Raw genomic sequence first — 26,322 nt, forward strand, 5'->3', positions numbered from 1 at the left:
GCTCATCTGGTTGAAAAATCCCGTAAGACGAAAACCCCGGCGATCCTCTTGGGGTTGGACGCCGAGAAGGCGTTTGACCGGGTTGAGTGGTCCTTATTCCGGGTTATGGAGAAGATGGGGCTCAGGGGTTTGGTTGCCGCTAATTATAAAAATCCCACATCACGCATTTTGATCAACGGAGAGGTGTCCAGACCTTTTGGGCTCCAGAGGGGGACGAAACAGGGATCACCCCTCTCCCCTTTGCTATTTGCCATATATCTGGAACCCCTCCTGTTGGCTATCCGTCAGTCAATGGAGATCAGAGGAATCCCATTTGGTGGAGTGCAACACAGTGTTGCAGCCTTTGCCGATGATATGCTGCTCACACTTACAAATCTGAGGGAGTCCCTTCCGGCCTGCATAGCTTTGTTAACTTCTTTTGGCAGGATATCGGGCCTGCGGGTTAACTTCCAGAAATCGGAATTGATGAATCTCTCCTTGGGGGAAGTAGAGGCATGGACCTGTCCCCTTTCAAGTGGAGCCCCTCTGGGCTGCGGTATTTGGGGGTAAGGATCACCCCCTCATTAGCAGGTTGGTATGGAGCAAACTATGAACCGATTCTCCCAGCCATCCAGAAAGATTTACAGAGGTGGGGGGCCCTTCCGGTCTCCTGGCTGGGCAGGGGGGCGGTACTCAGGATTTATTTTATTTATTTATTTTTACACTTATAAAGCGCTCACACAGCCCGCAGGCATCGAGGCGCTGTTACAGGAATTGTTTGTTTTTCTTAGTTGCGTAATTGTGGTTTTTTTTGTCTTAGTTACGTATTTATAACGCGCTTAAACACCGAGGTTTTTAAGCGCGGACCCGGGGATCGAGCCTGTTGCTTCGTGTCGTCTTGTTTCCAAGACGCGCACGCTGCCGCTGAGCTATCCTCCCAGGATGGTGATACTACCTCGGGTGCTCTACCTTTTTCAGGCCATTCCCTTGAGAGTCCCGGAGAACTTCTTCAGGAGATTGGATAAAAAGGTCAGAGACTTTGTCGGGGGGGTTGGGGGAGATATCGTGTGTCTAGGCAGCTACTCACTGCCTCTAGAGATAGAGGAGGCTTGGCCTTCCCCGACTTCCGTCGCTATCACGATGCGGCTCAGCTCAGAATAGTTAGGGAGTGGTTCTCGGATGAGTACAGGAAACATTGGGTGAGGATGGACAGGGCAGTGGCTGGGCACCACTTGGGGGGGAGGTCCTCGCGGCGGTTACGACCCGCCCATATTTATCTAAGCGACATCACGAAAAGTGTAGCTGAATCCTGGGATCGGTCGCTGTTAAGATGGGGGGATTACAACTTTTCCCTCGCCATTTACCCCTATCTTCCGAAACGGGGACTTTACTCCTGGGATGGAGAGGGGAGCTTTCTTGGCTTGGGAGGAAGGGGGTGTAGGACCCTGAGGGATATGTTTATTGGGAAAAGGGTGAAAACATTTGTGGAATGTAAAGAAGAGTTTGGTTTGGGGGAAAGTGAGCGACATCAGTATTTTCAAATTAGGCATTGGGTTATGTCTCCGACTAGGAGGCAAGCGGCGATTAGAGATCTAACCCACTTTGAAAGATTCCTAACAACCCATGAGGGTACTAAGGGGCTGATCTCCGATCTTTACAAACAACTCGAGAGAGGTAAACCGGGTACCAACTGGGCATACATGGCAAATTGGGAAAAGGTTGCAGGGATACGCATGGGGCAAGCTGATTGGGAGAAATTATGGGCGCGGATCCCTAGGCTTACGAAGGCCATTCAGGTTCGGGAGGTGTGGTACAAATGCTTGGTGGTATGGCATTATACTCCGGCCCGCCTTCATGCTATGAACCCTGCGGTTTCGGGGGAATGCTGGAGAGGGTGTGGGGAGGTTGGCACGGCCTCACATATTTGGTGGGATTGCCCCGTTATTCAGCCATTCTGGGACGATCTTATGAAGGCGTCCGCTCAGGCTTTGGGAGGAGGAGCCCTCCGAAACCCGCGAGAGAGATTGCTGGGGAGGAGCGGGCTAGGGGACGCGGTGGGGGCGGATGAAGCAGGACGCGGCTGCAGCAAAACATTGGCGATATTCATCTTGGCGGCCTTGTCCCTCATCGCACAAAAGTGGAAGGGGCCCGTGGTCCCGACTGAACAGGAATGGCTCAGAAAGCTCTGGGATATAGTCTCACTGGAGTGGGCCTCCTATGCGGCGGAAAACAAACTGGGGTCTTTCTATGCAGACTGGGGGGAGACTCTGGAATTCCTAAGAGGAGACTTTAGAGCACAATGGTGTCCGCAGAGACTTAAACTATTGGACTTGTGCTGTTAAGTAGGGATCAGGGGGGAAGAGGGGAATGGGATGAGGCGTTTTAGGTGCTGTTCCACAGGGAGGGGGGGGGGGGGGTTTAGGGAGGGAGGGTTTAGTTCTATAAATGTTGCGTCAATGTTACGTTTTGTGTTCATATATGCCTGCTGATTTTCCTTTTGTTTTTCTTCCTGAAAACGAAGAAAAAAGAAATTTTAAAAAAAAAGTTTTACTCACCTAGTATGACTGGGTTATCCTGCATAATAGTTATAGGTCTACTGTTCCTTGAGTCGGTGTTGCACCATTAAGTATTCCGGTAGCAGGGTTGGTTGATTATGTGTCACTGCATAACTGACAGGGTCTACTACCCGTGTATCAAGTAACTATTTGTTTTACTCCCTGTTGAGACAATTTTTCTGAAGTCCAACAGGGTTTAGCAAAACCATACAACTGAGATAGTACAAGACTCCACTCTTAGTACAAGGCTGTACCACCCAAGTTTGTGGTAACAGACAGAGCAACCAGGCTGGTCTTAGGTGGGAGAGAGGTCTGTAGAATCAGTACAAAGGAATTGTAATACATATCGTCCAAAGGAAAACTGAAACACTTTGTATTGTAAAAAAATAAATGGTTTATTTAAATACAATTAGGACCAGATAAATCTTCAGGGAAATAGGTACCACACATTATATATAACCACAATTATAAAAACACAACACTATGCTTGAAGGTGCGCAGACCAAACCATATAACCTCATTTGGAACACCCAACAGTAGTTATAGGGAAGTCAAAACCAATAGTTACTTTTGGATTACTTACAGTAATGCAAGGGTAGTAGCCCATAACAGCTGTACCGTTATGCTCAGAAAGAAATCACATAGTAAGTCAACAGGACAATATACTTTTCAGAATAGTGGAACACTTATTCCATAACAGTATAAACCTATACCTCTGATTCAAGACAACATTTATTCTAGGAGTGTTGGACCTTGGGGTGTAATATTCAATTACAGTTGCTTTTCAGTTCACAGACTAAGGGAAGCAACTTGTTAACTTGCATAGCTGTGTGTCATCCAAAAATAAGTAAAACCTATATACTTTTTAAAGGGTCTTTCAGCAACTTAAGGATCAGTATAAGCTAAGGTAGACTTATTCTGGACAGGCTAACAAGTCAGGGGAAGCAAGACCCAATTGGGGACATTCCTACAATTATCCTAACAGGAATAATAAAGTTAAACCAGCAGCATTACTTTTGGGAAAAGGGGAACCTAATTCACAAGCAAGTTAGTTCACCCATCTACTTTGTTAGAATGGCAGTAGTTTCTAAGTAAAGCAAGACTTTGAGAATGCTTATTTTAAGAAGGCACACAGCTTATTCAAGGTAAATAAATCCTATACATACTTTTCAGAATAGCAGAAAATATTTAAGATAAGTAATAACTTTTCGTACCTATTCACTCAGAGTTTAAAGTTACCAACTATTTTACTAGTAATTACACTTCAAGACTTGTTCTACTTTTCAAGGCAGACCCTTTTTTCCAATTCTAGAGGCTGACATTTTGAGTGTGGCCGAGCCCCTGGCCAACTGGGCCAATCGAGTTAATAGAAGTAATTCGGGGTTCCAAGGACTTAGAGATGGAACATACCTTGGGACGGGCATGGGCCGTGCGTATAGCCCGCTGCTGTGGTGAAAGCTGTTTGCAGAGTCTCGCAGAGCAGATCCGGGCGGTCGGCGGGAGCCCGAGGCGGGGGTCATTGTCTGTAGCGGATCAAGTGATCTCATCTCCGATTATCTCTTCCTGGTGTTCCGTGGCGCTCTTGACCACAAGGATTGCCTGGGCTTCGGGGGAAGGAGCAGTGTCCAAGTCTCCGGTAACCGCTGGGCTTGGCGAGGCGGCCTCCTTGGGTGAGGATGGGTGCATGATCTTGTTAGCATCTTTAAGGTGGCGAATTCTCCTTAGGGTGCCATTGTATGAAAACTGCAGGGCTGTTGGGAATAGCCATCTGTATCGTACCTGGTGGTCTTGAAGAAAGAGGGTCAGGGGCCGGCGTGCTTTCCTCCTCTGAAGGGTGAGAAGTGAGGTCTTGATAAATCTGGAGGGGGAGCCCTGGAAGGAGAGTTCATCTCGTGAGCGGCTAATAGCTGAAATGGCCTCCTCTTTAGTAAAGAAATGGACCCTGTGATGACATCTAAGGGGGAGGGGGGGGGAGATCGCCGTGGGCGCAACCTGTGGGTGCGATCCAAGTTGGGATTTGTCCAGTTGCGGGAGTAGGGACTGGAAAAAGTCCTACATATTTTGCCAGATTTTTGTCCAGGACGAAGGACGGCATTCCTCGGATCCAGAGGTTGTTGCGGTGGGCCCCATTTCAGATCCTCCTGCTTGAATTCAAGTATTTCACATTTGTCTTGTAGGGATCCGATAGAGCGTTTTGCCTCTCATGCCTCCGTTATTAACAGCAAATATGAACATTTCTCTTTGCTCCCACTGTTGGAATTTGATTTAAAAAAGTGATTCCTACATTAACCTATGGAGCTGAGATTATGCTGATAACAGAGATGAATTGGGGCAGCTAGATGGTGTGTTCCGGAAATGAGTAATACACTTGCCTAAAGGGGGTTCCCAATACTGTAATCTGGTATGAATTTGGATTATCAACGCTGGAGGTCAAAGTTACTTGGATTAGGTTGTCCATACTTAAAATGGAGAAGATCATTGAAACACTGTGGTGCTCTCTAAAGTTGTTAATGTACCAGGGAACAAATGCAATTTTTTAAATAAGTGGACCTTTTTATGTTAAGTAATATTGGACAAACTTGGAGTATCGGTAAATCCTGTTGAAGAAAGAAAAAACGGGTGATTGGCCAACTATAATTGAAGATACAAAAAAAAGAGCCATTTTGCCAGTTTACTCTTCTTGAAAAGGCCCTAAACATTGTACTAGGCTATCTGGTCAAATTCCCCAATGCTCTCTGGAGAACTCAATTCTTGAGATTGCGTTTAAATGTATTCCCAACAAATAAAATTCTTGGTGCAAGAAGAAAAATAGAGCAACGATTTAGAACCAGAATGGCAGGACTTCTGCATCTCATTTCTTTGGACCACTCATTGAGTATTTTAGACAATAGATGAAGCTTGGAATAGGATATGGTTCGGTTTGTCTAATGCTTGGAGGTTTGGCACTTTTAAAAAGGAGCCATTTCCCCATTTTATCCGATTGAGGATCGTATTAGCTTAATGTTCCTTTTTTATATTAAATAAAATGCCATAGCTAACGGTAGGAATAACCTTCTTCTGTGAAGTGCTGAGGGGAACAGCCCACCACTCGTATTTAATTGATGAAGTCAGACTTCTGACCCTGTACCAAGGCACGGAGGAGTGCTGCGGAACAAGAAGGCTAGCCTAATAGTTTTCTGTCCAGGAGGTGTGTGCTACCTGTAAACAGTCGAGGATGAGGGGCACACAGAGGTCCCCTCTATGTCCATGAAACCTCTACAAGGTCAGAGCAGATAGGCCTGGAAGATCCTAGTCTAGTAACCTGGCTATTCATGAGGCCAGTGCAGGAAACCCACAGCAAAAGGATCATTGTCGAAGCCACAGAGCCATGGGCCCCTATACTAAAGATTACCCCACTCCATGAAGCACCATAAGCCAGCAGGAACCCTCATGTCCAGCAAGAACTAAAAAGGTCCTGCCAAAAAAAAAATCCTAGCTTGCCAAGCCATACTGCAGGATCCTGTAAGCCAGAGGATACCCTTGCAGAAATTTGCCCACAGCCAAGAGGGAGACAAGAGGGACCAGAGACTGGTGGCATACCAGTATTGGGTGTGGAATTCCATGTGTCAGGTGGAGTCCAAGGCAGGGAAAGGTGCTGCAGTAGAAAGCCTTCAAGGAAATCGTGCAGAGTCCAGCCAGGATGATGGGACTTCTACCCGAACCAGAAATGGTGTATGCCTTAAAACATGCTTAATCCGACCGGAAAGCATGCAAGAACCCAACCCTGTACAATGCCAGCCCCTGAAACACAAGAAGCAGGAGAAAGGCCTATACAATTACTGAAGGATTAATTTTATCCAGCAGTCACCACCGGGAGATGAGAAAGATAAAGATGGCCACCGGTATACACATTACATGGGATACCTGAAATCACCATAGTTTGCCCCCTCCCACACTTTCTGCTTTCATGGTTACAAGACAAGATACCATTCTTGTTCAGATAAATACCTAGGGCCTATAGGTGTTTGCCATTCCGCATGCCGAGAACCAAAGTAAAACCCTTAAAACTGCATTTCTTTATCACCTGTTGGTGTACCACATCACTACACCGTTTTGTAAGGTAATTTCAATTCTGTGCTATTTTCCAAGAGCACCTAGCAGTTGTTTCCAACCTAGAAAATTGACACCTTAATCTCAGACACCTCTAAACCACTTTATTACGACCATCCATTTGAAGTGCCCGCTGGTAGGCAAACAGATTATAGCTATGGTAGATTCAGAATGTATTCTACATTCGTTTTCTGCATTTGAACGCATTGCTCACCCTTCCTTCAAATAAACCCACAGACACGCAATTCATTGGTGGCGTTACGAAATAGCAAACTGTTCCTTGCAGAGCGTTCTGTTCCAAATTATCAGATTAAGCACAAACCCAGTTGCCAATTTAAACACGTTATTTCCAGCAACCCGACAACCTACTTTGAAACTTATTGTGTGAAATGCACAAATGCCAGAGATTGTAAGAGCTATTCAGAGCCAATAAAGTGCCTTCCAGTGACGATCTTTCTAGCGTTCACCAGACCCCGTGCAAAGGCTCTCCCTCACTTCTGGTGTTTGGGTTGAAGAAAACGTAGGCAGATGTGTTTATCAGCAACTTCCGGAGTGACCGGTGCATGAATTGATTAGGGAGAGCTGGAAACAATAGAACATGGGGTTATGATAATTATGTGTTATTTATATAGCGCCTTAATCCAAAGTGCTTTACAGAGCACAAATTTACATACAATTTCACCCAACCGAAATTGGTACTCATTTATCGACCTCGGAAGGATGCAAGGCTGAGTTGGCCTTGCCAGGATTTGAACCTGCGACCTGCAGATCACATTCAGATCGCAGCAGCAAGCGCTCAACCCGCTGAACTATCTTACCGGCTGTTGAAACAGTACTGATGTTCTGTGGAGTACCCCTCATAACTTCACATCACAAATTGTAACGCTACCAAGCAAAATTTCCCCTCGTTGTCTGCACTGCTCTACTCCAATCTCCCATGTTCTAATGGATCCCCAACCCAGGGCTATGCCTGCGGACAGTTCTATCCATAGTGTGTGCACTGCAAGCAACTAACATCACCCTCCTGAAATAGTGAATGAACACGTTTAAAAAAAAAAAAAAGTATTTTCAAAGTCATTCATTGGCTAACTGCACCCTACCCCTCTGTTAAAGGGGACCATCAAAGATTTTATTTAAGAACAAAAAAAAAAAAATATATGAATGGGAGATTTGGCCAAAATTTCGGCCATTCGAAAAAAAATTTAACGCCCAAAAACTTCGACCAAATCCACCCAGGGGATGGCCCCTGCACCCTTGTTCACTATATTGTGACTGGGGGGTGGGGGGGTACACTAGCTGAACTTAAAAAGTAAAAAATAAAATAAAGAGAAGGGTACCTACGGCGTCGGTTCTCCATCACGTAAGGGACACAAGCAAGTCGGCGGCACACGGCGAAGTGTGTGTCTGCAAGGTAAGTAGGGGGGGGGGGGGGGTGGGGGCCAAGTTGGAACTGTTCAGGGAAGGCTATTTCCGGAAAAATAATCTTCGGTCTTTTCTCCATCAAACACTTCCGTCACGGGATTCTATCCCCGATCCCCATCATCCATCATTCACCTATTAAGAGTCTTGCTTAAATTCGCTCATTTACAATTCCCACTGCTAAAGAGATCACTGGTAACCAGAAGACTTCTAAATCTTACAAGGATAGCACATGGACTGAAGGTTTAGTACTAAAAGCCAAAAACGTGGTACGATTCCAAGGAGCAAAGAAAATAAACCCTTGAAGCTGAAAAAGCAGGTTCTAGTTAGCCTACAAAGAAACCATTTTGTTTTATAGAGAACCAACATGCCTTCCATTTGAATAACTTTGCAAGACGTACATTTGTTTCAGCCACCAACATGGCTCAAGCAGAACATTCTGAAGTTCTACAATTACTCTGGTAGGGATGTTACCAGTGTTCATAACTTTTGCAAAAATGTGGAACTGAGACTGGTCTAAATCTGAAAGGACTGTTGGCGACAAGTCCAATAAAGGCAGGAAAACTTGTACACCCGCCACCTCCATGTTCCACACATGGAATGAAAAATATGCTTATTACTGCCAGGATGGAGGTTACAATACCTTGAAAAACGTCTCTATTTTGGGGGGGTAGAACTTGTAGCCTTCCTTCACACCGGGGTTTCTCTTCAGGAAAGAGCCAGTTGCAATTCTTCTGCACACCCATTCAATTGGTATCATTTCACAATGGGCTGCTATGAAAGCAGTATCGCTGTACTTCCGCACAAAAGCACTTTTGATTCCTGCAAAGATGAGACAAGTTATAGTTGCCTTTTAAGTTAAAGACATGGATTGCGCTAGCAACAAAGCATCATAATAACAGGAAGCACAGGCGTTGCATAATGGAGTGGTTAGTCGAAAACGTAAAGCTAAATTAAAGTCCAAGTCTGAACCGGAGCGTGAAGCTTCCACCGTTTTAACAAGGAGATAATCACACTTTAAAATGTGCTGCATCCAAACAAAGGCTGTGACGGCTTGCTATGGAGTGGCTGCCCAGAAATGTAGACAATTAGAAAGACCGATGCCAATCCATCCCACAGAAAACTATTTGCTATACACCAGCGGCTTATTCAATGACTGCTATGCATTCGTCCCATCATCACCTCACCAAGGGGTTGTGCTGCAATAAAGAAGGTAACGTGTGAAACGTATCTAGTAGGGTAAAGAAGTCAAACAGTTCAACCAACTCACGGTATCCACTAAGGAACATGGCAGCAAACTGCCTACTTACACCACAAGATCACTGCTGCTCACCCAGCTAGCCCTAGCACACCAGCAGCCAATCAGGTCCCCATAGTGCTTGCTGCTAAACATTGGCCTTTCCGAACTGGGAAAAAAAATAAACAAAAAACAACCACGGTCTTCTGCCCAACCACTACCCCTCTAGAATGAGAGTTACACCTCCCCCTCCCTCCCTCCCTCCTTCCCTCCCTCCCTCCCTCCATCCATCCATCCCACCCCTTTTCGAGCTGTGTACAGTGAGGCTGCCTGACGGCAGAGGCACCCTATGCAAGACAAGGTTATATTACATTGAACGTGGCAGGGCCTTGCTATGAAGATGCAGCTTAAGCCTTGGCATGGTGACATTGATGGCTACAATGCTATTGAAAGAAACTTCTGTTACAGCACTAGGCAGCACGTTCGCAGTTCAGCACTCCACCAACAGTGCCATTTCACCGTCGTAAGTCATCACTGTTTCTTGAACCAGTCCGTTATGTTGGTGCTGGCGTCGAGTACAGGACCCCTCATTTCACCCAAGGTGGTCCCCACGCATTGAATTTTTGGCATTCTTCCTGCTCCTGCGTCTGATCTCAAACCCTCCCCTCCAACGTGCCTCAAAAATCGGTATGCTAGCCAATGCTGTGGCATTCTGCAACCGGAAGTACATGGGGTCCCACCACAGAACAACATTGTTTATTCTATTGTCAGTAGCTGGGGAAAGGCAGGGCTATTATCTTAATATAATCTTGGCGTCACAAAGCCTCCTCTTGGTTCAGGAGGGTCCTTATCTCCTTTCAGTTCTGCAGAACTCAAATGTATGCCGCATATTAAACTCGCAGCAGTCACTGTTCTTATATCCTGCATGACCAGACACCACGAACTTAGAAAACTACAACATAAACAAAATTAACAGCACCATTAGAAGAAGAAGCTTTCACACTATAGAAGACACTCACTCAGCTGTTTAGTTACCACCATACAGCACTTCATTCCACGGTCGTGTAAGGTCCTTAAAGATACCAAACTGCAAACCAATCAGAGAAAGAGCAGGCATTGATCGATTTCCAGTCATATTTGGACCACTATAAATGATCAAGTGCAATGTTCTAACATTGTTATGCAAGATTATATGCCGTAAACTCAGGGAGACTAGACCAGTCGTGTCCTCTTGGTATAGGTTTGCACTACGCAAGTTGGTAGAGTGACTGAGCAACCAGACTTCTCTCAAGAGGGTTAAATGTGAGCTGTAGAGCTGTAGCATCGAAATACACAAGTATCCACTTACACAAGGGTTTCTGGTAAAATAATTTAACGGTCAGCTTTAAATAAGCATTCTTTAAAAAAGGGCAATGTGCAACAATCAAAATACACTTCCGCAGAATCAAGATAAGTAGATATTCGTTAGAGATGCTTCATACACTTCAGTGACTTCAATTACTAGGACAGTATTGGCATTTATGCATCACTTTTGTACTTCGTAGAATTCTGAGGTTGTGGAAAAGGCAAAGTTCATGGAAGGAAAAGGTTAACAGGTTCTCAGAGCATGCAAGCACTTTTACAATCCCCCAATGAAGTCTAGATAAAAATGTTGCCCAGCAATATTAGTTAAGCAACCAATGTATTGCCTATGAGGGATAGTTAGAATCAAAGTCAATGGGACAAGAGTCTACAGGACAGCCACTGTCAAATTGAACAATGTCTATGGAGCTGAGGCACTTCTTTGATAGCACAAAAGCCTTGCAGAGTTTGTTGTAGAAAATCACTGTTGGGCCACAAGCTGTTACACTTGAGAAAAGTTGGAGCTAGAATAACTCCAGAAGGGCATGCAAATCTCAACTGAGGCAAGCTACAGAGAGTTAAGTACCCCTTAGTCAGAGGAGTACCTTACGTTAAAAGAAGCAGATCCAGCTGGCTTCTTTCCTGGTTGCAGACCCAGTGTTTCTGGGTGTTAGGCAAGATTGTATGCAGTAACCTTGTGGGAGACTGCACCAGCCTGGTCCTCTTGGCAATAGGTAACCCAACCTTTGGTATATGCATGTACTACACAAGTTGGTAGAGTGACTGAGCAGCCAAGCTTATCTCAAGAGGGGTCAATGTGAGCTGTAGGGTTGTAACAGTTTCACAGTGACAGGTATCCAACTAAACACTTACATTAATAATTGTTTAATCAAGAAACCTTAAGTGTAACAGTTGAATAAGCCTTCTCTGGCAGGGAGCAAATACATAACACTTAAACACACTTAGAAACTATACACACTGTTTCAATAAATCATTACATACCATTTAGAGATGGCACACAGGCCCTTCCTACACCCTCAGGTGACTTCAATAGTTAGGACACCGTGGCCATTGATAGATCACTGGTACATTTAAGGCAATACTGAGTTTGGTGTTTAAAAAGGAAAAGAGGTTAAGGGACAAGACAATGGTTATCAAGTTTCTCAAACAGGTAACTACTTTTGAACCCCCCCCCCCAATGCAATGTAGATTAACCCTTTCCCAGCGATACAAGTAAAGAATGTACGACTTTTGGAGGGACAGATTAAAAAACAAACAAAGTCAGAGGTTAGAAGAGTCCAACAGGGAGCCAGGACAGTCAATGTCAATTGAGCAAAGTCTCAGGGAGCTGAAGTTCATCTGGAAGGTAAGAAAGTCTTGCACAATGTTAGAGAGTTTTTGTTGAAAAATAAAAATCGCTGTTGTGCCACAAGCTGGGAAACTTGTGAAAGGCAAAGCTGCAAGCAATTCTTCAAAAGGCAGTGAATGCAAGTCTTAACTGAGAGCAAGCAAACTACACAGCAAGATGCAAGTACCCCTTAGTTCACAGTACTTTATGTCTGAAGAAATTGGTTCCAGCTGGCTTCCGTTCCTATTATAGTATGGCAGATCCCGTCCATGGGCCTCAGTCGTGGGGACAAGAGGTAGGATGTCTGGGGAGTCCTGCACTACGATTCGAAGGTCGGCAGTAGCAATGGGCAAACTTCAGATCAGCAGCACTTGCAGTTTCAGCTTCTCGCGAACAGCACCACTGCAGTTCTTGGACACCTTGTGGACTTTCCCTTGCTTCTGGGGTCCAGCACTCAGTTGAGGTGGTTCAGGCTTGGTCAGCCCTGCTTCTGGAAAGTCAGGAGGATCTTCCTGGAGCTCTGGTCTGGCTTAAAAACTATACACTCGATTCTGGTGTTCCTCTCCCTGGCACTTGGTTACTGCAGCAGCAGTAGAAGTACAGGCAGCAACGAGAGGATTTCCAGACAAGTTCGTCTTGGGGTCGATTGCTCCCACCAACCCAAGGGAAGAAGTCGTCCTTTGTAGGGCTTCTCTAGTATAGACGAATTCGGAGCTTCAGCACTGCAGCAGGGCTTCACCGGGCAAACCAACGGTCCAGGAGTTGCAGCAAGCTTCTCTTCCAAGTTATTCTCTGGATTCCTTAGACCAGTGGTCGACTGCCTTCCAAGCAAAAGACCTTCCCTTTTATGCATGTTTCTCCCATTCATTTGCAGCCTAGCCGTCATTCACACCAGGGTGGCAGTCCTCCAAGGACAGCCAATCACCTTTGGGTGCATTCCTGTAACCAAGGAGACCAAGCACAGGTAGTTTCAGGAACCTCCCTCGCTTCCTGTCCTTCCAGACACGCTGTCATCAGAGGCAGGCTTCACCAGTGAACCCCGCCAAAGACAAAACAAAGGGACCAAACCTGTTTTGGCACGCAGAGTAAATCTCAAGAAGGACCTTTCCACAAAGAAATGGCGAAAAAAAGAAAACTGGGGCCATTTTGACAAAATTGGCACCCATGGATGCTATACTGCAGCTGCGAACAAAGCCCGCAGTAAAACAATGGTAGGAAAAAGTAAACCACTGCCACCAGCCAATAATTGAAGAAAAGGTAACAACAACTTTACATGAGAAAGTAGGCAAAGGGGATACTAGGCAACTCCTCCAGCACTGTGTAAGATAGGATGTGCTGGGTCTACAAAGTAAAATAAAAAAAAAGTAAAGTCAATTTCACTTTACTGCTCTTGGAAACAGTAGTTTACCCAAGCGAAGGATTAATGTCATAACTGACTCACCAAAAATTGGGCAGAAAAATGTCAAATGGCTGTTGTATGCGGATGACCTTCTGATATCAAAGACACCAATGGGACTGCATAATATGTTACAAGCACTGGAGTAATATGCCAATAATAAAATGACCATTAACATTAAAAACAGGTAATTCAATTTGGTAATCGTAAACAACGTAATAGGAAGCTTGGGTGGCAATTAAATAATCAAGAAGTAGAAACAGTGCCTGGCTATACCTACTTAGGTGTGCAATAATTATAAATGCTTCATACAAAATCCCTTTTTGGAAACCCTGAAGCATATCTTTTGAAATCACCAAATTTCATGCATCATGCAGGACTCTTGCGTAGCAAAAAAAGTAACATCTGTCGATTCAGCAATACACAAATAGACTCACTTGAACACATTACCGAATGTTCGGAATTGGAGAGTACAAGAATCAAATATTTCAAGAAATTGTTTGAACATATAACACATGGGGCAAAAGATCTTTGGAAATATGCATTTCATGTATACTCCAAATCAGTGGGCTATGCAACAATGAATTTTCTGAATGAAATGAAATTCGAAAATGATAATCCTGGAGAGAAGAATCGAAATTATAAAGGGACTAGCTTTAGGTTAAGTTATGATTTCCTTCTGTCATCTGTAGATCATAGGTTTTTTTTTTAATCTGCTTCTTTCCTTAGCTGTTTATCTTATGACAAAAGTTAAATGTTAATTGAATAATGTAAATTAAATGTAATTCGCAAATATCAATGACTTTTTTAAAGACTTTTATATATATGTATATGCATAATTGTAAAAAAAATATAACTTGTTTTATATTGAAAGGTTGAAGCCAAACCAATAAAAAAAATAAAAAAAACAAGAGAATGTATTTAAACCATTGGGAAATCTGAAAGACTTCCCTGTGCCACTGCACTGAAGGTGCAGTTTGTCACAATGTAAAAAGATGATGCCTTTAGAAACAGTGTTTAAATCATAGAAAAACACGTGGGAGAGGAACAAAAGTTCAAAGGTTAAAATAAAGTCCAAGTCCAGCAAAAGAGCTACGGGTCTCAAAGGGAGGAATTTAACAGGAAGATGAAAACTCCCCAACAGTAATGTATCCCTTCTGAGACGTGTGGATCTACTTATATCACACGCTATGCATAGATTAGCGAGCACTGTCTGGAGAATGTGTTGGGTTGTGAAAAAGTACAGCAGCAAATGGATGTTTTAGCACCGCTTGTCCCTCCAGTGAATCTGCTTTAGAATGTGTGTCAATGCAGTAGTGCTGAGTAAACGTATGTATAAAGCTCATGTAACTGCATTGCACATGGCATCAAGCGGGACGTTTGGCCTTTACTGCAAAGTAGCTCCTGCACCCCTGGTAGAGTGAGCTCTTGGTGTGAAAGGCAGAGTTGTGTTTGATAGAGTAGCAGAGCTGTATGCATTTCACTATCCATATGGAGATGACCATTTTTGAAATGTGATCACCTTCCCTGCCAGGTGCTATGGAGACAAACAGTTTGTCTATTTTTCAAGCTGTTTCGTTTATATAGTAAAGAACCACCCTCCTTACATCTAGTGTATGGAGGTTTATCTCAGCTGAGCTTGAAGGGTTTCGAAAGAAGGCGGGTAGTTCAATGGACTGGTTGACCTGGAACTTAGCTATGAACTTAGGTGAAACCCTAGGGTGTGTTCTTAGTACCAACTTGTCTTTGTGGATAACAAAGAAAGGGTCTTGCACTGACAAAGCTTGTAGTTCACCGACTCTTACGGAGGCAATAACCACCAGAAAAGCTGTTTTATTTAAGGCTGATTTTATGCATAGGCTCAAAGGGGGATGGGGGGAGCCTCGGAGCTTTGCGAGTACCACATTTAAATCCCACCCTGGAGGCGGGTTTGAAATGGGGAAGGGGAATAAAGCCTCTTTACTCCTTCCATGAATACCTTAATGATGGGGACTTTCCACCAGGACACCTTACATTGAGACGTAGTGTATGTGGAAAGAGCCGCTAGGTGGACCTCGATGTAGTTGACTACTAGACCGGATTCTAGTAATTGGAGCATGTAATTAAGAATGTGCAATGAGTACATTCAATCGGGTTTACATTACCAGATTACAAAAGTGTCTGGGGTTTAGTTTGTGTGCCTCCTTGAGGATTTCCATACACCTTTTGGGGTAGTTGTAAATGGCCAAACTCGGGGACCAAGCTCATTGAGGATGTGGTTGTAACACTGCCCCCCCCCCCCCCCATGCTGGGTGAGCACGTTGAAGGGGCACAGAAGTTTAATTGGATCGCACATCGCCAATTTGCTCAGATGCGGAAACCAAGGCCGTCTCGCCCACAAAGGAGCCACCAGGATTAGCGCAATTTGTTCCTAGTGCAACTTGTTTACTATTCTGCTAAGTAGTGGTGTTGGGGGAAAAGCGTAGGCCATTTTCCCAGACCAGCTCATCCACAGGGTGTTCCCTTTGGACCCGGGTTGGGGAAACCTGGATGCAAAGTCTGGTCATTGTGTGTTTTGGCTTGTGGCGCACAAATCTAAGGGAGGATAGCCCCAGAGGGAAAACAGAACGTCAGATTTTTCTGCTGAGCTGCCACTCATGCTCTACCGGTAGAGGTTCTCTGCTTAATGAGTCTGCCAGAGAATTGAGATCCCTGGAACATGTTGCGACACTAGGGACATGTTCCGCTTGAGTGCCCACTTCCAGATTTCTGTGCTAGCCTGGACACACTGGGAGAGAGTGCCTCCCTGCTTGTTGGTGTAAAACATGGCAGTGGTGTGGTCTCTGAGGATCTGTACTGTTTGGCCTGACAGATGCGCTTGAAAAGCTTGTAGGGATTTGGGCACTGCTAGTAGCTCAGAGGGTTATGTGATTTTTGGCTGTGATCGGGGTCCACAGGCCATGCACTGTGTGGGGTAGTTAAGGGGCTCCCCACTCGGTGAGAGCTGCGTTTGTTGTGACAAAAATCGCTTGCACCGCAGTGTTGTGAAATTTTCCTTTGTCCACCAGCATTGCATTTGAACTAGAGTTAGGGAAATAACCACTAGATTGCCCCACTGACCGCTTGCCTGCCTGAGACCACTGTATCGCTAACCACTCTTGCATTGGGTGCATGCACAACTGTTAATGAGCATTCTCATGTGCCAATTCCCTCCACCTTAGACACCCCCAGCAACTTTGCTGGATTTTGAGGACTTGATTTTTTAACCTGGAAAGAGCAAGACCCTTTTCCCCACTCATGTATTTTACTGTGATTTTATATACCGTTTCTTTTTGGTTATGGAGTCCAACCAACTCCATAGGCATCAGTTTACAAATTTGTCACAAAACACCTTCAGTGCAGTGCCACTGGGAAGTCTTCCAGATTTCCCAAGGTTTAAATAACTTCTCTGGGATCAACTACTGTTTCCCAGAGCAGTAAAGTGAAATTGGCTTTACTTAGCATTGTACTTGCTAGACTCAGCACACCCTTACAATAGAGTGCGAAAGGGGTTACTTAGTATCCCCTGTGTCTAAATGCTCATGTAAAATTGTTACCCTTTCCTCAATTGACTGGCTGGTGGCAGTGGTTTCATTTTGAACTACTTAGGCTACTAAGGTTTGCATTTACCATGACCGTCCGGGGGCCGGTAAAATGGCGTCCAGCCATCTTTGCTAAAATGGTGCATGGTCTTTTTTTCACCATGTATTTGTAGAAAAGGTCCTTCTAGAGTTTCTCTGCGCACCAAACCAGGTTTGGTCTCTTTGTAAATTTTGCCTTTGGCAGGGTTTCTCCGAGAACCCGCCCCTGGCGCAAGAGTGTCTGGGGTAGGCAGGAAGTGTGGGAGGTGGCCAAAACTCCCTGTGCTAAGTCTCCTAGGAGGCCCAAATGCACTCTGGTGATTGGCTGGCTGGCTGGCAAGGACAGCCACCCCGCTGGGTGAGTGACATCTAGGCTGGAATGAATGGGAGAGAACTGAATAAAAGGCGAGTCTTTTGGCTTCCAAAGGCAGAGTCGACCACTGGACGAAGGAACTGAAGAACTTTAAGAGGATGCCTGCTGCAACTCCTGGACCTTTGGTTTGCCCAGTGAAGCCCTGCTGCAGTGCCGAAACGCCAAGTTCACATCGACAGAAGCCTCTGCAAGGACGATTCTCCCCTCGAGTTGTTGGGACCAATAAACTCCAAAGTAAGCTACCTGGACATCCATCTCTGAGCTGGTTGAATTTCCACAGATTGCTGCTGGAAACCGTGTAGCCAGGGAGAGGAACACCAGATTGTGTGCATTGCTTTTAAGCTCACCTAGAGCTCCAGGAAGATCCTCCGGACTCCCAGAAACAGGACTGACCGAGCCTAAGCCCCCCTCAGTGTGGAACACCCAGAAGCAAGGAAAGTCCATCTCGACAGCCAGGAAGCGCAGTGTTGCTATTTGCGGTAGACACTAGGAGCTGAAACACTGAACCACCACTGAAAGTGAAGTTTGCCGGTTGCGAGTTTTGACCGTCCCAGTGCAGGAGTCCCCAGACGTCCTCCCTCTTGTCCCCATGACTGACGCCCAGGAACAGTGAGATCTGCATAGCTGCACAGGAACAGGATTCATCTGCTGCATCTTTCCTTAGATACTGTACAAAGCCTAAGAGAACTTACCTCTTGCTGTAGAGTTGCTTGCATCTTCCACTACTCACAATTCTAATCAGCTTGCGGCCCTACATGTGATTCTTCTCTTCTTTAAAGACTTTTAAAACATTGTGCAAAGACTTTTCCATGGACCTTCCATAAGTGCTTCATCCTATATAAGACTTTTGCCCATTGACTTTGGCCTAGCATATTGTCCTGAATGACTGACTGTTCTGGGGGGGGGGGGGGGGAGATTTGTTGTCTGTTTGTTCTAAATAATCTTTTCCTTTGACTTACTATATGATCCTAAATGCAACAGTGATCTATTAATGTCCCCATCACCCTTGCAATTGAAGTCACCTGAGGGTGTAGGTACTAGTGACTGTGGACCACTGTGGACCATCCCAAAAAGGCATCTACTGATTTAGAGATATCAAAAGTATTTCATGAAGTGTATTTGAGTCTTACTGTTATATTGCTCCCTTCTGAAGAAGGCTTATTCTGACCGATAATAAATCATTGTTTATGCAAGAAACCTTGAGTAAGTTTATTTGAATACTTGTAACCGTAAATCTCTGCAACTCCACTACAGCTCACATTGACCCCTCTTGAGACCAGCCTGGCTGCTAAACACGGTACGAAAACTGTAGTACAAGCTTATACCAAAAGTTGGGTTTCCTATACCTGTAGTCCGAGTTGTTTGTAGTGTTCCCAGAGGGTACTGCATACAAACGTTGCCCAACACTCCCAGAGAAGGTTTGCTCAATTCCCCTAGTGATTGGCAGTTTACCAACTGCCAAGCTCATCGTCCTAGATATTTTCTGTTCACGCAAGTTGGGCGGTTGTAAACAGAAATGTGACTCAGTACCCTGCCCCACAAAACTGCTGTGGCACACCACTTCACAGATTTGGTACCTCTGGATTTGTTGATGCAATACAGTTACCACATTGTTTGTCCGCAGCAACACCCTAGAGCCTGCTAGCACTGGCAGGGAAGCCTGTAGAGCTAGAAATGCTCTTAACTCTTAGAATTGTGCGCTCTGGAGCGTCGTCCTCGTTCCACATTTTGTGGATCTAATGGCCCTTCAAAGTCACACCCCAACCTGACAAGGAGTCCGTTGTTCTGGTAAACTGAGGAGGGTCCTGAAAGACCGTTCCATCTGCAGTTTGTTGATGTTGGACTGCCACAGTAGTTGCCAGGGTGCAATGAAGACTGCCTTGGTTGGTGGGTCCCACAATTGAGACCAGGACAATGCCAGATGCAGCAGAGTGCTGTATCCGGACGATACGTTCCAACAAGACACATGCCGCATCAGTCCCAACAGCTGTAGGAACCACCAGGCTGATTCCCGGGCATGCGAGAGGAAGAACAAGCCTGGTCTCCAGTATGTTGTTTATCCTAGCTTTTGCAGGAAAGACTACCCAGCTTCGAATTCCACAAGAAGCCTATGAATTCTAGCTTCTTCAGCGTGGTTTTCTTTACATATACTGATCGGCCTAAAGAATACATTGGATCTAGGAGGCATTGCAGATGTTCAGATGCTTGGTCTGGGCCATGATCAGCCAGTCGCCCAGGAAGGCTACAAGTGAATACATCTACCATCCACCCCCATCAGCTGGTAAACGCGCTTGGGGCAGAGCTGAGGCCGAAGGGTAAGACTTTGTGCTTAAAAGGATATTTGCCTCTGGAGAATGGCAGGGAACACCGGTGAGGGGGCGAAAATGGGAGGGTGTAAATTGGCTGGTAGCTGAGGATCTGCAGAATGCCCATCACCTGGCTGAAGGGAGGATCGTATGAAGTGGGCATAATTAGCTTGAACATTTCTAGGAGTTGGAAACGGTTGGAAAGGGGCCAGCCTCGCTTTTCTTTGGAATGGTTAAGGACCTTGATTAAAAACCTCAACCATCCTCAGAGGCAGGTACCCTACTAATTCTAAGAGCAGCAGTTTGGCTTCTGTGAAAGACTCCAAGCCTCTTTGTAGGGGAGTAGAGAGATGGGAAGGTGAATCCCCTGTGGACCACCAGGGCAGTTGTCACAGGTTACTGACTGTCACTGGTTAATGTGACAATCATACCGGCGTGCTGTGGATGTGCACTCCGACATCAGTTAGATTGTTTTTCTGCGGGGCAGGGAGAAAGGGCGGGTTAGGTCATAACTGCTGCAGCCTGGAGGGGGCGTGGCTTGCAGCCAATGGAGTAGGTCTGCTTCTGGGACTGCTCCCCAATCCGACACAAGAACAAGCTTTTTTTTTTAAAATGATATGGCTCAAATTTTAAACCTTTCATACAATGCAAAACAAAAAGGAAAATCTTTTAGTCTGTTTCGTTTTCTCGATTAGATTCAAATAATACATTAAAAAAGCTGACAATTGTGAAAATGTCTTTGTGCCACTGTGTAGGAATTTAGCCCATTGATCTTCAGGTAAGAGTTGATTGTAGATGGTGGATACATGTCTCTAATTCGGGATTTGGTTTCGTCAAGTGCCGGACATGAGGTAACTATGTGCTGTAAAGTTTCTAGTTCAGTTTGTGGTTTACAGAACCAACAGAAGGAATTTTCTTTGGTTAGAAGTTGTCTGGATTGCAGCAGCTCTCGTGTTGGTAGCAAGTGGAGGCAAAACCGTAAGTGTCTGACAGAGGCAGATGGAAAGCGTAAATAATGCAGGAGACAGTTTAATGGATGCATAGCCAACTTGCATTCCAGATTAAGTTTTAGGTGTCTTTTGGCTTCGATAGTCGCTATCCAATCGTCGCGCGCACGTTTGTTTTGCTTTTACTAGATGCCGGGTTAGCTGCTCCATGGATAGGTCTGCCGTTATTCTAGTATTTTCCATATGATTCTTCCAGGTTTGTTATGCAATTGCCCGAGTTGTAAGTTCTTTTGGCCGGAAAATATGTAGTGCTGGAATATGCAGGTCAGAGACAATTTTCCTGTATAGATCTAGTTTTCGCCATGTTTGAAGTGAGGTAAGAGACTGAAGTGCCAGTTCGTATCGAATACGGGCCTTCGGGAACGATTGAGGTAACAAGAGCACTTTCCGCCAGAACATGCCTTCAAGACGCAACCATATAGATCTGTCGATATTACTCAAGGATTCGCTTCCATAGAGCAAAATTACTGTGGCTTTTTGTCTGTAAAATGATATAATTGGTTTAAATGTGAATCTTCCATACTTCAAGTGTAGAACCCGTGCTTGACGGGCTAAAGATAAGCTTTTTGCCAATAGATAGCTGCACCAATCCGTTTCAGTAGGTGATTGATTCATCCAGATCCCCAAGTATTTCACTGTTGTCACTTGTTCAAGGGGTTGATTGTTAAGAAGAAACGGTTTCGGGTGTTTTGTTCTATGAGATGGAGCCAGGAGCATTATTTTGGATTTTTGTGTATTTATTTTAAGTTGATTTATCTTCATATAGTTTTCTAGGTTTAACAAGGCTGTTTGGGGAGTTTGTGAACACAACACAATATCGTCTGCATACATCAGGCACGCGATTGGTTGTGGCATTTAGTTCGGTGGGTTGGACAGTGGTGAGTTTGTCTCGGTTACGTAGTCAGATGTAAATAAATTGAAAAGCGTTGCCGCTAGTGGGCAGCCTTGTTTGAGACCATTGTTAGTTGGGATGGATTCCGTTACTGTACCGTCTTGTGACAGTCGGACTCTAGTAGATGTTTCCCCATAAAGTAACTATTGGTTCCAAGATATCATCAGGACAGCCCCATTTACGCAATTTCGATCACAGGAGTGATCTATTGACTAGGTCAAAGGCGAGCTTCAATTCTATGAATGCTGCATATATTTGTCTTTGATTGCGGATGGCCTCTTGCTTCAGCAAATTAAATAGGAGTAGGTTGATGTTGGTTCACACATATTTAACAAAACCCATTTGTCTTGGTGCGTATATATCGTTTGCGTTGGCCCAGATGTTCAATTTGTCCAGCAGAAAATTAGCAAATATTTTCCCTAAGGGGTCTAACAAGGCAATGGGCCTCTAGTTGGCTGGATCTGGGTATCAAAAGTGCTGTCTTCCAAGAAGGTGGAATAGTCTTGGTTTTGTTAATAGCTTCATAGATGTTCGAGGAAATGTGCCCATAAGGTTTTATTGGCTCTGATGAGTTCATTTGAGGGGTTCAGGTTGGCGTTGGCTCCTTCTAGATGCTCTCGTTGCCATGTGACACTCCAGGGGTGGTGTTTTATAGGGTCTTTAGTGTGTAATTCAGAGTTTATGTTATAGAGCTTCTGGAAATGTGATGTCCATCCTTGCTCATCAACATCAGTTGTCATTTTTTGTAAGTTGTCAGTTGGTGGGGCCAATAGTTTCCACAGGTCACAGGTGTTGGTTTTTTAAAGCATGCAGCATTTGTTCTGCATCATTTTGCCCTTGAAGTGCTCTGTTGGATCTCATCCAGTTTTTGTACCGTTTTAATACTCACATTTTTTCATGATCCTTGAATGTAGTTTGTTGTATTTTCTTAATGTCTTTTCTCAGTTTTTTTTTTCCTTTCTGCAATTATGGACGAATAAGCATGTGTATGACAGTGTTTGTTAATATTTGTTGGTCTGGATAGCTTAAATGGCACCAAGAGTTGTGGATAATTTAGCAGTTTAACGTCTGTCATTTATGTCGAAGTAAATTGGTTTGCCAGTGTCACCAGGGCATTTAGAGAAATCTTCAGTCTAGTCTGGCTCGAGTTAACTAGTTCTGGTAAATTTAGTTTGGGTTTCTGGGGGTTGTGCATTTCCCCACGTAATTATCATTGATGCAGGATCACTATGTTTTGTTTGTATGTTTTTTTTTCTGTGTTAGCTTCATTGCAATTTGGTTTGATGTATAGATTTAATCTATTATGGCATTTGATGTGCCACGGGTCCATGTATACATCGGCTTATTGGTTTGGGTATCAAAGAAGTGCACTCTAATGAGTCCATTGGTAGATGTTTCTTTCTGCCATCGTCAATCTCTCGGGACATGTTCTGTTTTAATTCAGTCCCTCCGCTATCATAAAGATGTATGTTAAGATCTCCACATACTATTGGTTGGATATCTGGGTATTTAAGAGTAATTTCATCAATACAGATAAAAAGAATGTCAATATATAGCTCATCAGTAATGGCTATTGGATTCCAATAGGTATTGATAATACCAAATAGGTCATGAGTTAATGGCGTTTTGGATTTGACTGACTGGAGTATTGTGATTTGGATCCAGTCATTTATTTTGAATGACTCAATTCTGATATTAGTTGACATTTTAATGAGGGTCAAGAGGCCTGTATATGGACGTCCTCTTGTTTTTTATTGCAGGGACCATCAGAGTTGTGTATCCGTCACAGATTGGCTGTGTTATGATCCATGATTCCTGTATGCAGATGTCATACTCTGCGAGATCGTATGACTGTTCGCAAAAGAGATGACTGTGTCCTAGAGTATTCCAGGAGCATAATGAAATTTCAGATCTGGTAGATTGCAGTGATGGTTAGAAAGAAGAATCAGCACTATCTGAAGTTGTTAGTTGCGACCATTCCATTACTCTCCGTATGTGATGCATAGTGTGATCCGGGTATTTGTAGCCGATTTTAGGGTCAATTTGCTGGGTATTTTGAATCTGCCATCCTTGTGCATTATAATTAATATCTTCTGCGGTCCTGCGTTTGTCATCTATCTGGTGTTCTCGTTTCTGCCGTTCCCGAGTATTATAGAGCAAGCTTTAAGAGTAATACGTAGCCTGCAATCAGCTGTGAACATGAGAACCTCTCAGGAGCGCCCAACTGGAAGGTGGAGCGTGGAGGCTTCATAGTCTGCGAGATATGCAGCACGGAACAGAAGGTCCACCGGCGGCACCAGGAATCAAGATGGCGTGCGCAGTGATGAGGACAGTGGAGGTGGGCGACTTGGAAGGCCCCGGAAGCTTGATGATCTCAGGTGTAGAAGAAGAGCAGACAGGAGACATGATTGCTGGAGCCATTGTGAGGATCACGAGCAGAGGAGGGACGCCGAGACACCATTCGCTCAGCCAAGCAACAAAGCGGGGTGTTGGACCACAGCGGCTTGCTGAAGAAGACACGCAACACAGCAGCAGGAACAAAGCAAATGCTGTGCAGAACCCCCCCCCCCGATCATTCGATCCCCTCCTGGGTGGCGGGCAGACAGTCATCCATATGCCGGCCCACCCAGCCAATGCAGTGGACGTAGAGCTGCTGAATATCAGCAGAGGTACGCAGAGGAGCCGTGCAGGCTCCATAGTACGCTACCTTTTCCCATCTGGAGCATTGCACACAGGCAGTGTGTGGGGAGGCCGTGGAGGCAAACATGGGAACCCTGGCCGGGTGTTGTACCTAAGAGAAGAACACGTTACTTTCTTACCTGGTAACGTTCTTTCGATGGGATGGTCCGACGACGTATTCCATATCTATGACAGGTAATGTCCACAGCTGTGCTGCTTCGGAAAATCTTTGGCGTCTGCGTCGATGCGCCGTCCCCAAGGACCCCCTCCGACGGCCGACGTCACCCGATGTGATAAGTAGGACGCACGACGCCCATAGCCCCAGTTATAGTTTTTTCCCCCCAGAACGTGTTCCACCAGTTTTCTGCCAGTCAGACACACAAGGCCTTGCAGAACGCAAGCTGCAATCGCAAAAGAAATTCTGCAGCGGGGAAGGAGCGATATGGAATACGTCGTCGGACCATCCCATCGAAAGAACGTTACCAGGTAAGAAAGTAACTTGTTATTCGAGGGGATTGGGTCCTCCGACGTATTCCATTTCTATGACAGACTCCCAAAGCAGTACCAAGCAAGGAGGTTGGAAAGAATTTAGAATACAAATTTAGCATGCCCAATCAAATTGCGGAATAGAGAACTGCCTTGCCAAAGGCCAGATCTTGCCCACTGATGGAATCGAGGGAATAGTGACGTACCAAAGTATATACTGAAGCCCAGGTGGCTGCATCACAGATGTGACGAATAGGAACTCCCCCCTGCAGGGCAGTAGACACAGCCACTCCTCTGGTAGAATGGGCCCGCAAGCCAGCCGGAGGGTCCTTACCCGCCAAGCGGTAACACTCGGAGATAGCCAAAATAATCCAACGAGACAAAGTCTGTTTCGTCACAGCTTGTCCCAAACGCTTTCCAGCATAACCAATGAAAAGTTGATCGTCCACTCTGACCCGGGACATGCGCGAGATATAAAAGCTCAACGCTCTCCTAGGATCAAGCCTATGGAGCCTCTCCTCTTCCTTACCAGAATGTGGAGGAGGATAGAACGCCGGAAGAACAACCTTCTGGCTCAAATGAAATTCTGAAACCACCTTCGGAAGAAAAGAAGGACGAACTCTAAGGACAACCCTCTCCTTGTGAAATACAGTGAAGGGTGGCTTAACTGAAAGTGCCTGTAACTCACTCTGCGAGCGGAAGTAACCGCAACTAAAACAGTTTTCAGAGTCAACAGCCTCAAAGGGCAAGAATGTAAAGGCTCAAACAGAGCACCCATAAGAAACTTAAGAACAAGGTTCAAATCCCAACCTGGCACCAAAAAAGGTGACGAGGGAACATTAGTGAGCCCTTTCAAAAACTGCGAAATTAAAGGAATCTTAAACTAGGAACACTCTTCAGACGAGCGCTTAAATATGGACAGCGCCGCCAGGTAACCTTTAATGGTCCCCACTTGCAAGCCCCTGTGGGCCAAAGAAAGCAAATAAGACAAAACCATGGGAATGTCGCATTCAAAAGGATCCACATTCTGAACTCTGCACCAGTCGTAGAACTTTCTCCAACAGCAACGGTACAGAGACTTAGTTGCCGGCCGCCTGGCCGAGAGCAACACCTCCATCACGTCTTCAGGGAGGTCCCAATCCTTATACCTCAACCTTTCAGAAGCCACGCGTGAAGATGGAGGGATCTGACCTCTGGATGGAGAACCTGACCCCCCTCCCGTGAGAGATCGTCTCGGTAGGGAAGACGACATGGAGGGCAGATGGCCAAGTCTAGAAGGTCCGGGTACCATGTCCTCCGGGCCCACGCCAGAGCAATGAGAATCATCCGGGAACCGAACCTCCGCAGCACTTGCGGGATGACGGGGACTGGAGGAAACGCGGACAGCAGTCGGAATGACCACTCCACCACAAACGCGTCTAAGGCTCCTTTCGGAGAAAATTCCCGCGAGCAAAACCTTTCGCACTTCTGGTTGACACTGGAGGCGAAGAGATCCACTTGAGGGGTCCCCCAAAGGGCGAAGATCTCCAAGAGAATCTCCTGAGCCAGCTCCCACTCGTGAGACATCGTGCTCTTCCTGCTCAGAGCGTCCGCCGTCTCGTTGTCGTCTCCGGCCA

At 45.3% G+C, this 26,322-nt stretch overlaps 1 protein-coding gene across 7 annotated transcripts in view; it reads right to left on the reverse strand.

The window, feature by feature from the left end:
* The window catches only part of PAICS (phosphoribosylaminoimidazole carboxylase and phosphoribosylaminoimidazolesuccinocarboxamide synthase), a 1,368,496-nt gene that overhangs the window by 186,020 nt on the left and 1,156,154 nt on the right, over positions 1 to 26,322 (reverse strand). For all 7 annotated transcript variants that reach the window (XM_069631608.1, XM_069631609.1, XM_069631606.1 and 4 more), the window contains one exon: positions 8,686 to 8,864. In XM_069631608.1, the coding sequence (XP_069487709.1) occupies positions 8,686 to 8,864 (179 nt within the window). The remainder of the gene's footprint in view (positions 1 to 8,685; positions 8,865 to 26,322) is intronic.

The sequence above is a fragment of the Ambystoma mexicanum genome, chromosome 6q, assembly GCF_040938575.1.
Source record: "Ambystoma mexicanum isolate Mex_15411 chromosome 6q, UKY_AmexF1_1, whole genome shotgun sequence".
In the NCBI taxonomy this organism is placed as follows: domain Eukaryota; kingdom Metazoa; phylum Chordata; class Amphibia; order Caudata; family Ambystomatidae; genus Ambystoma; species Ambystoma mexicanum.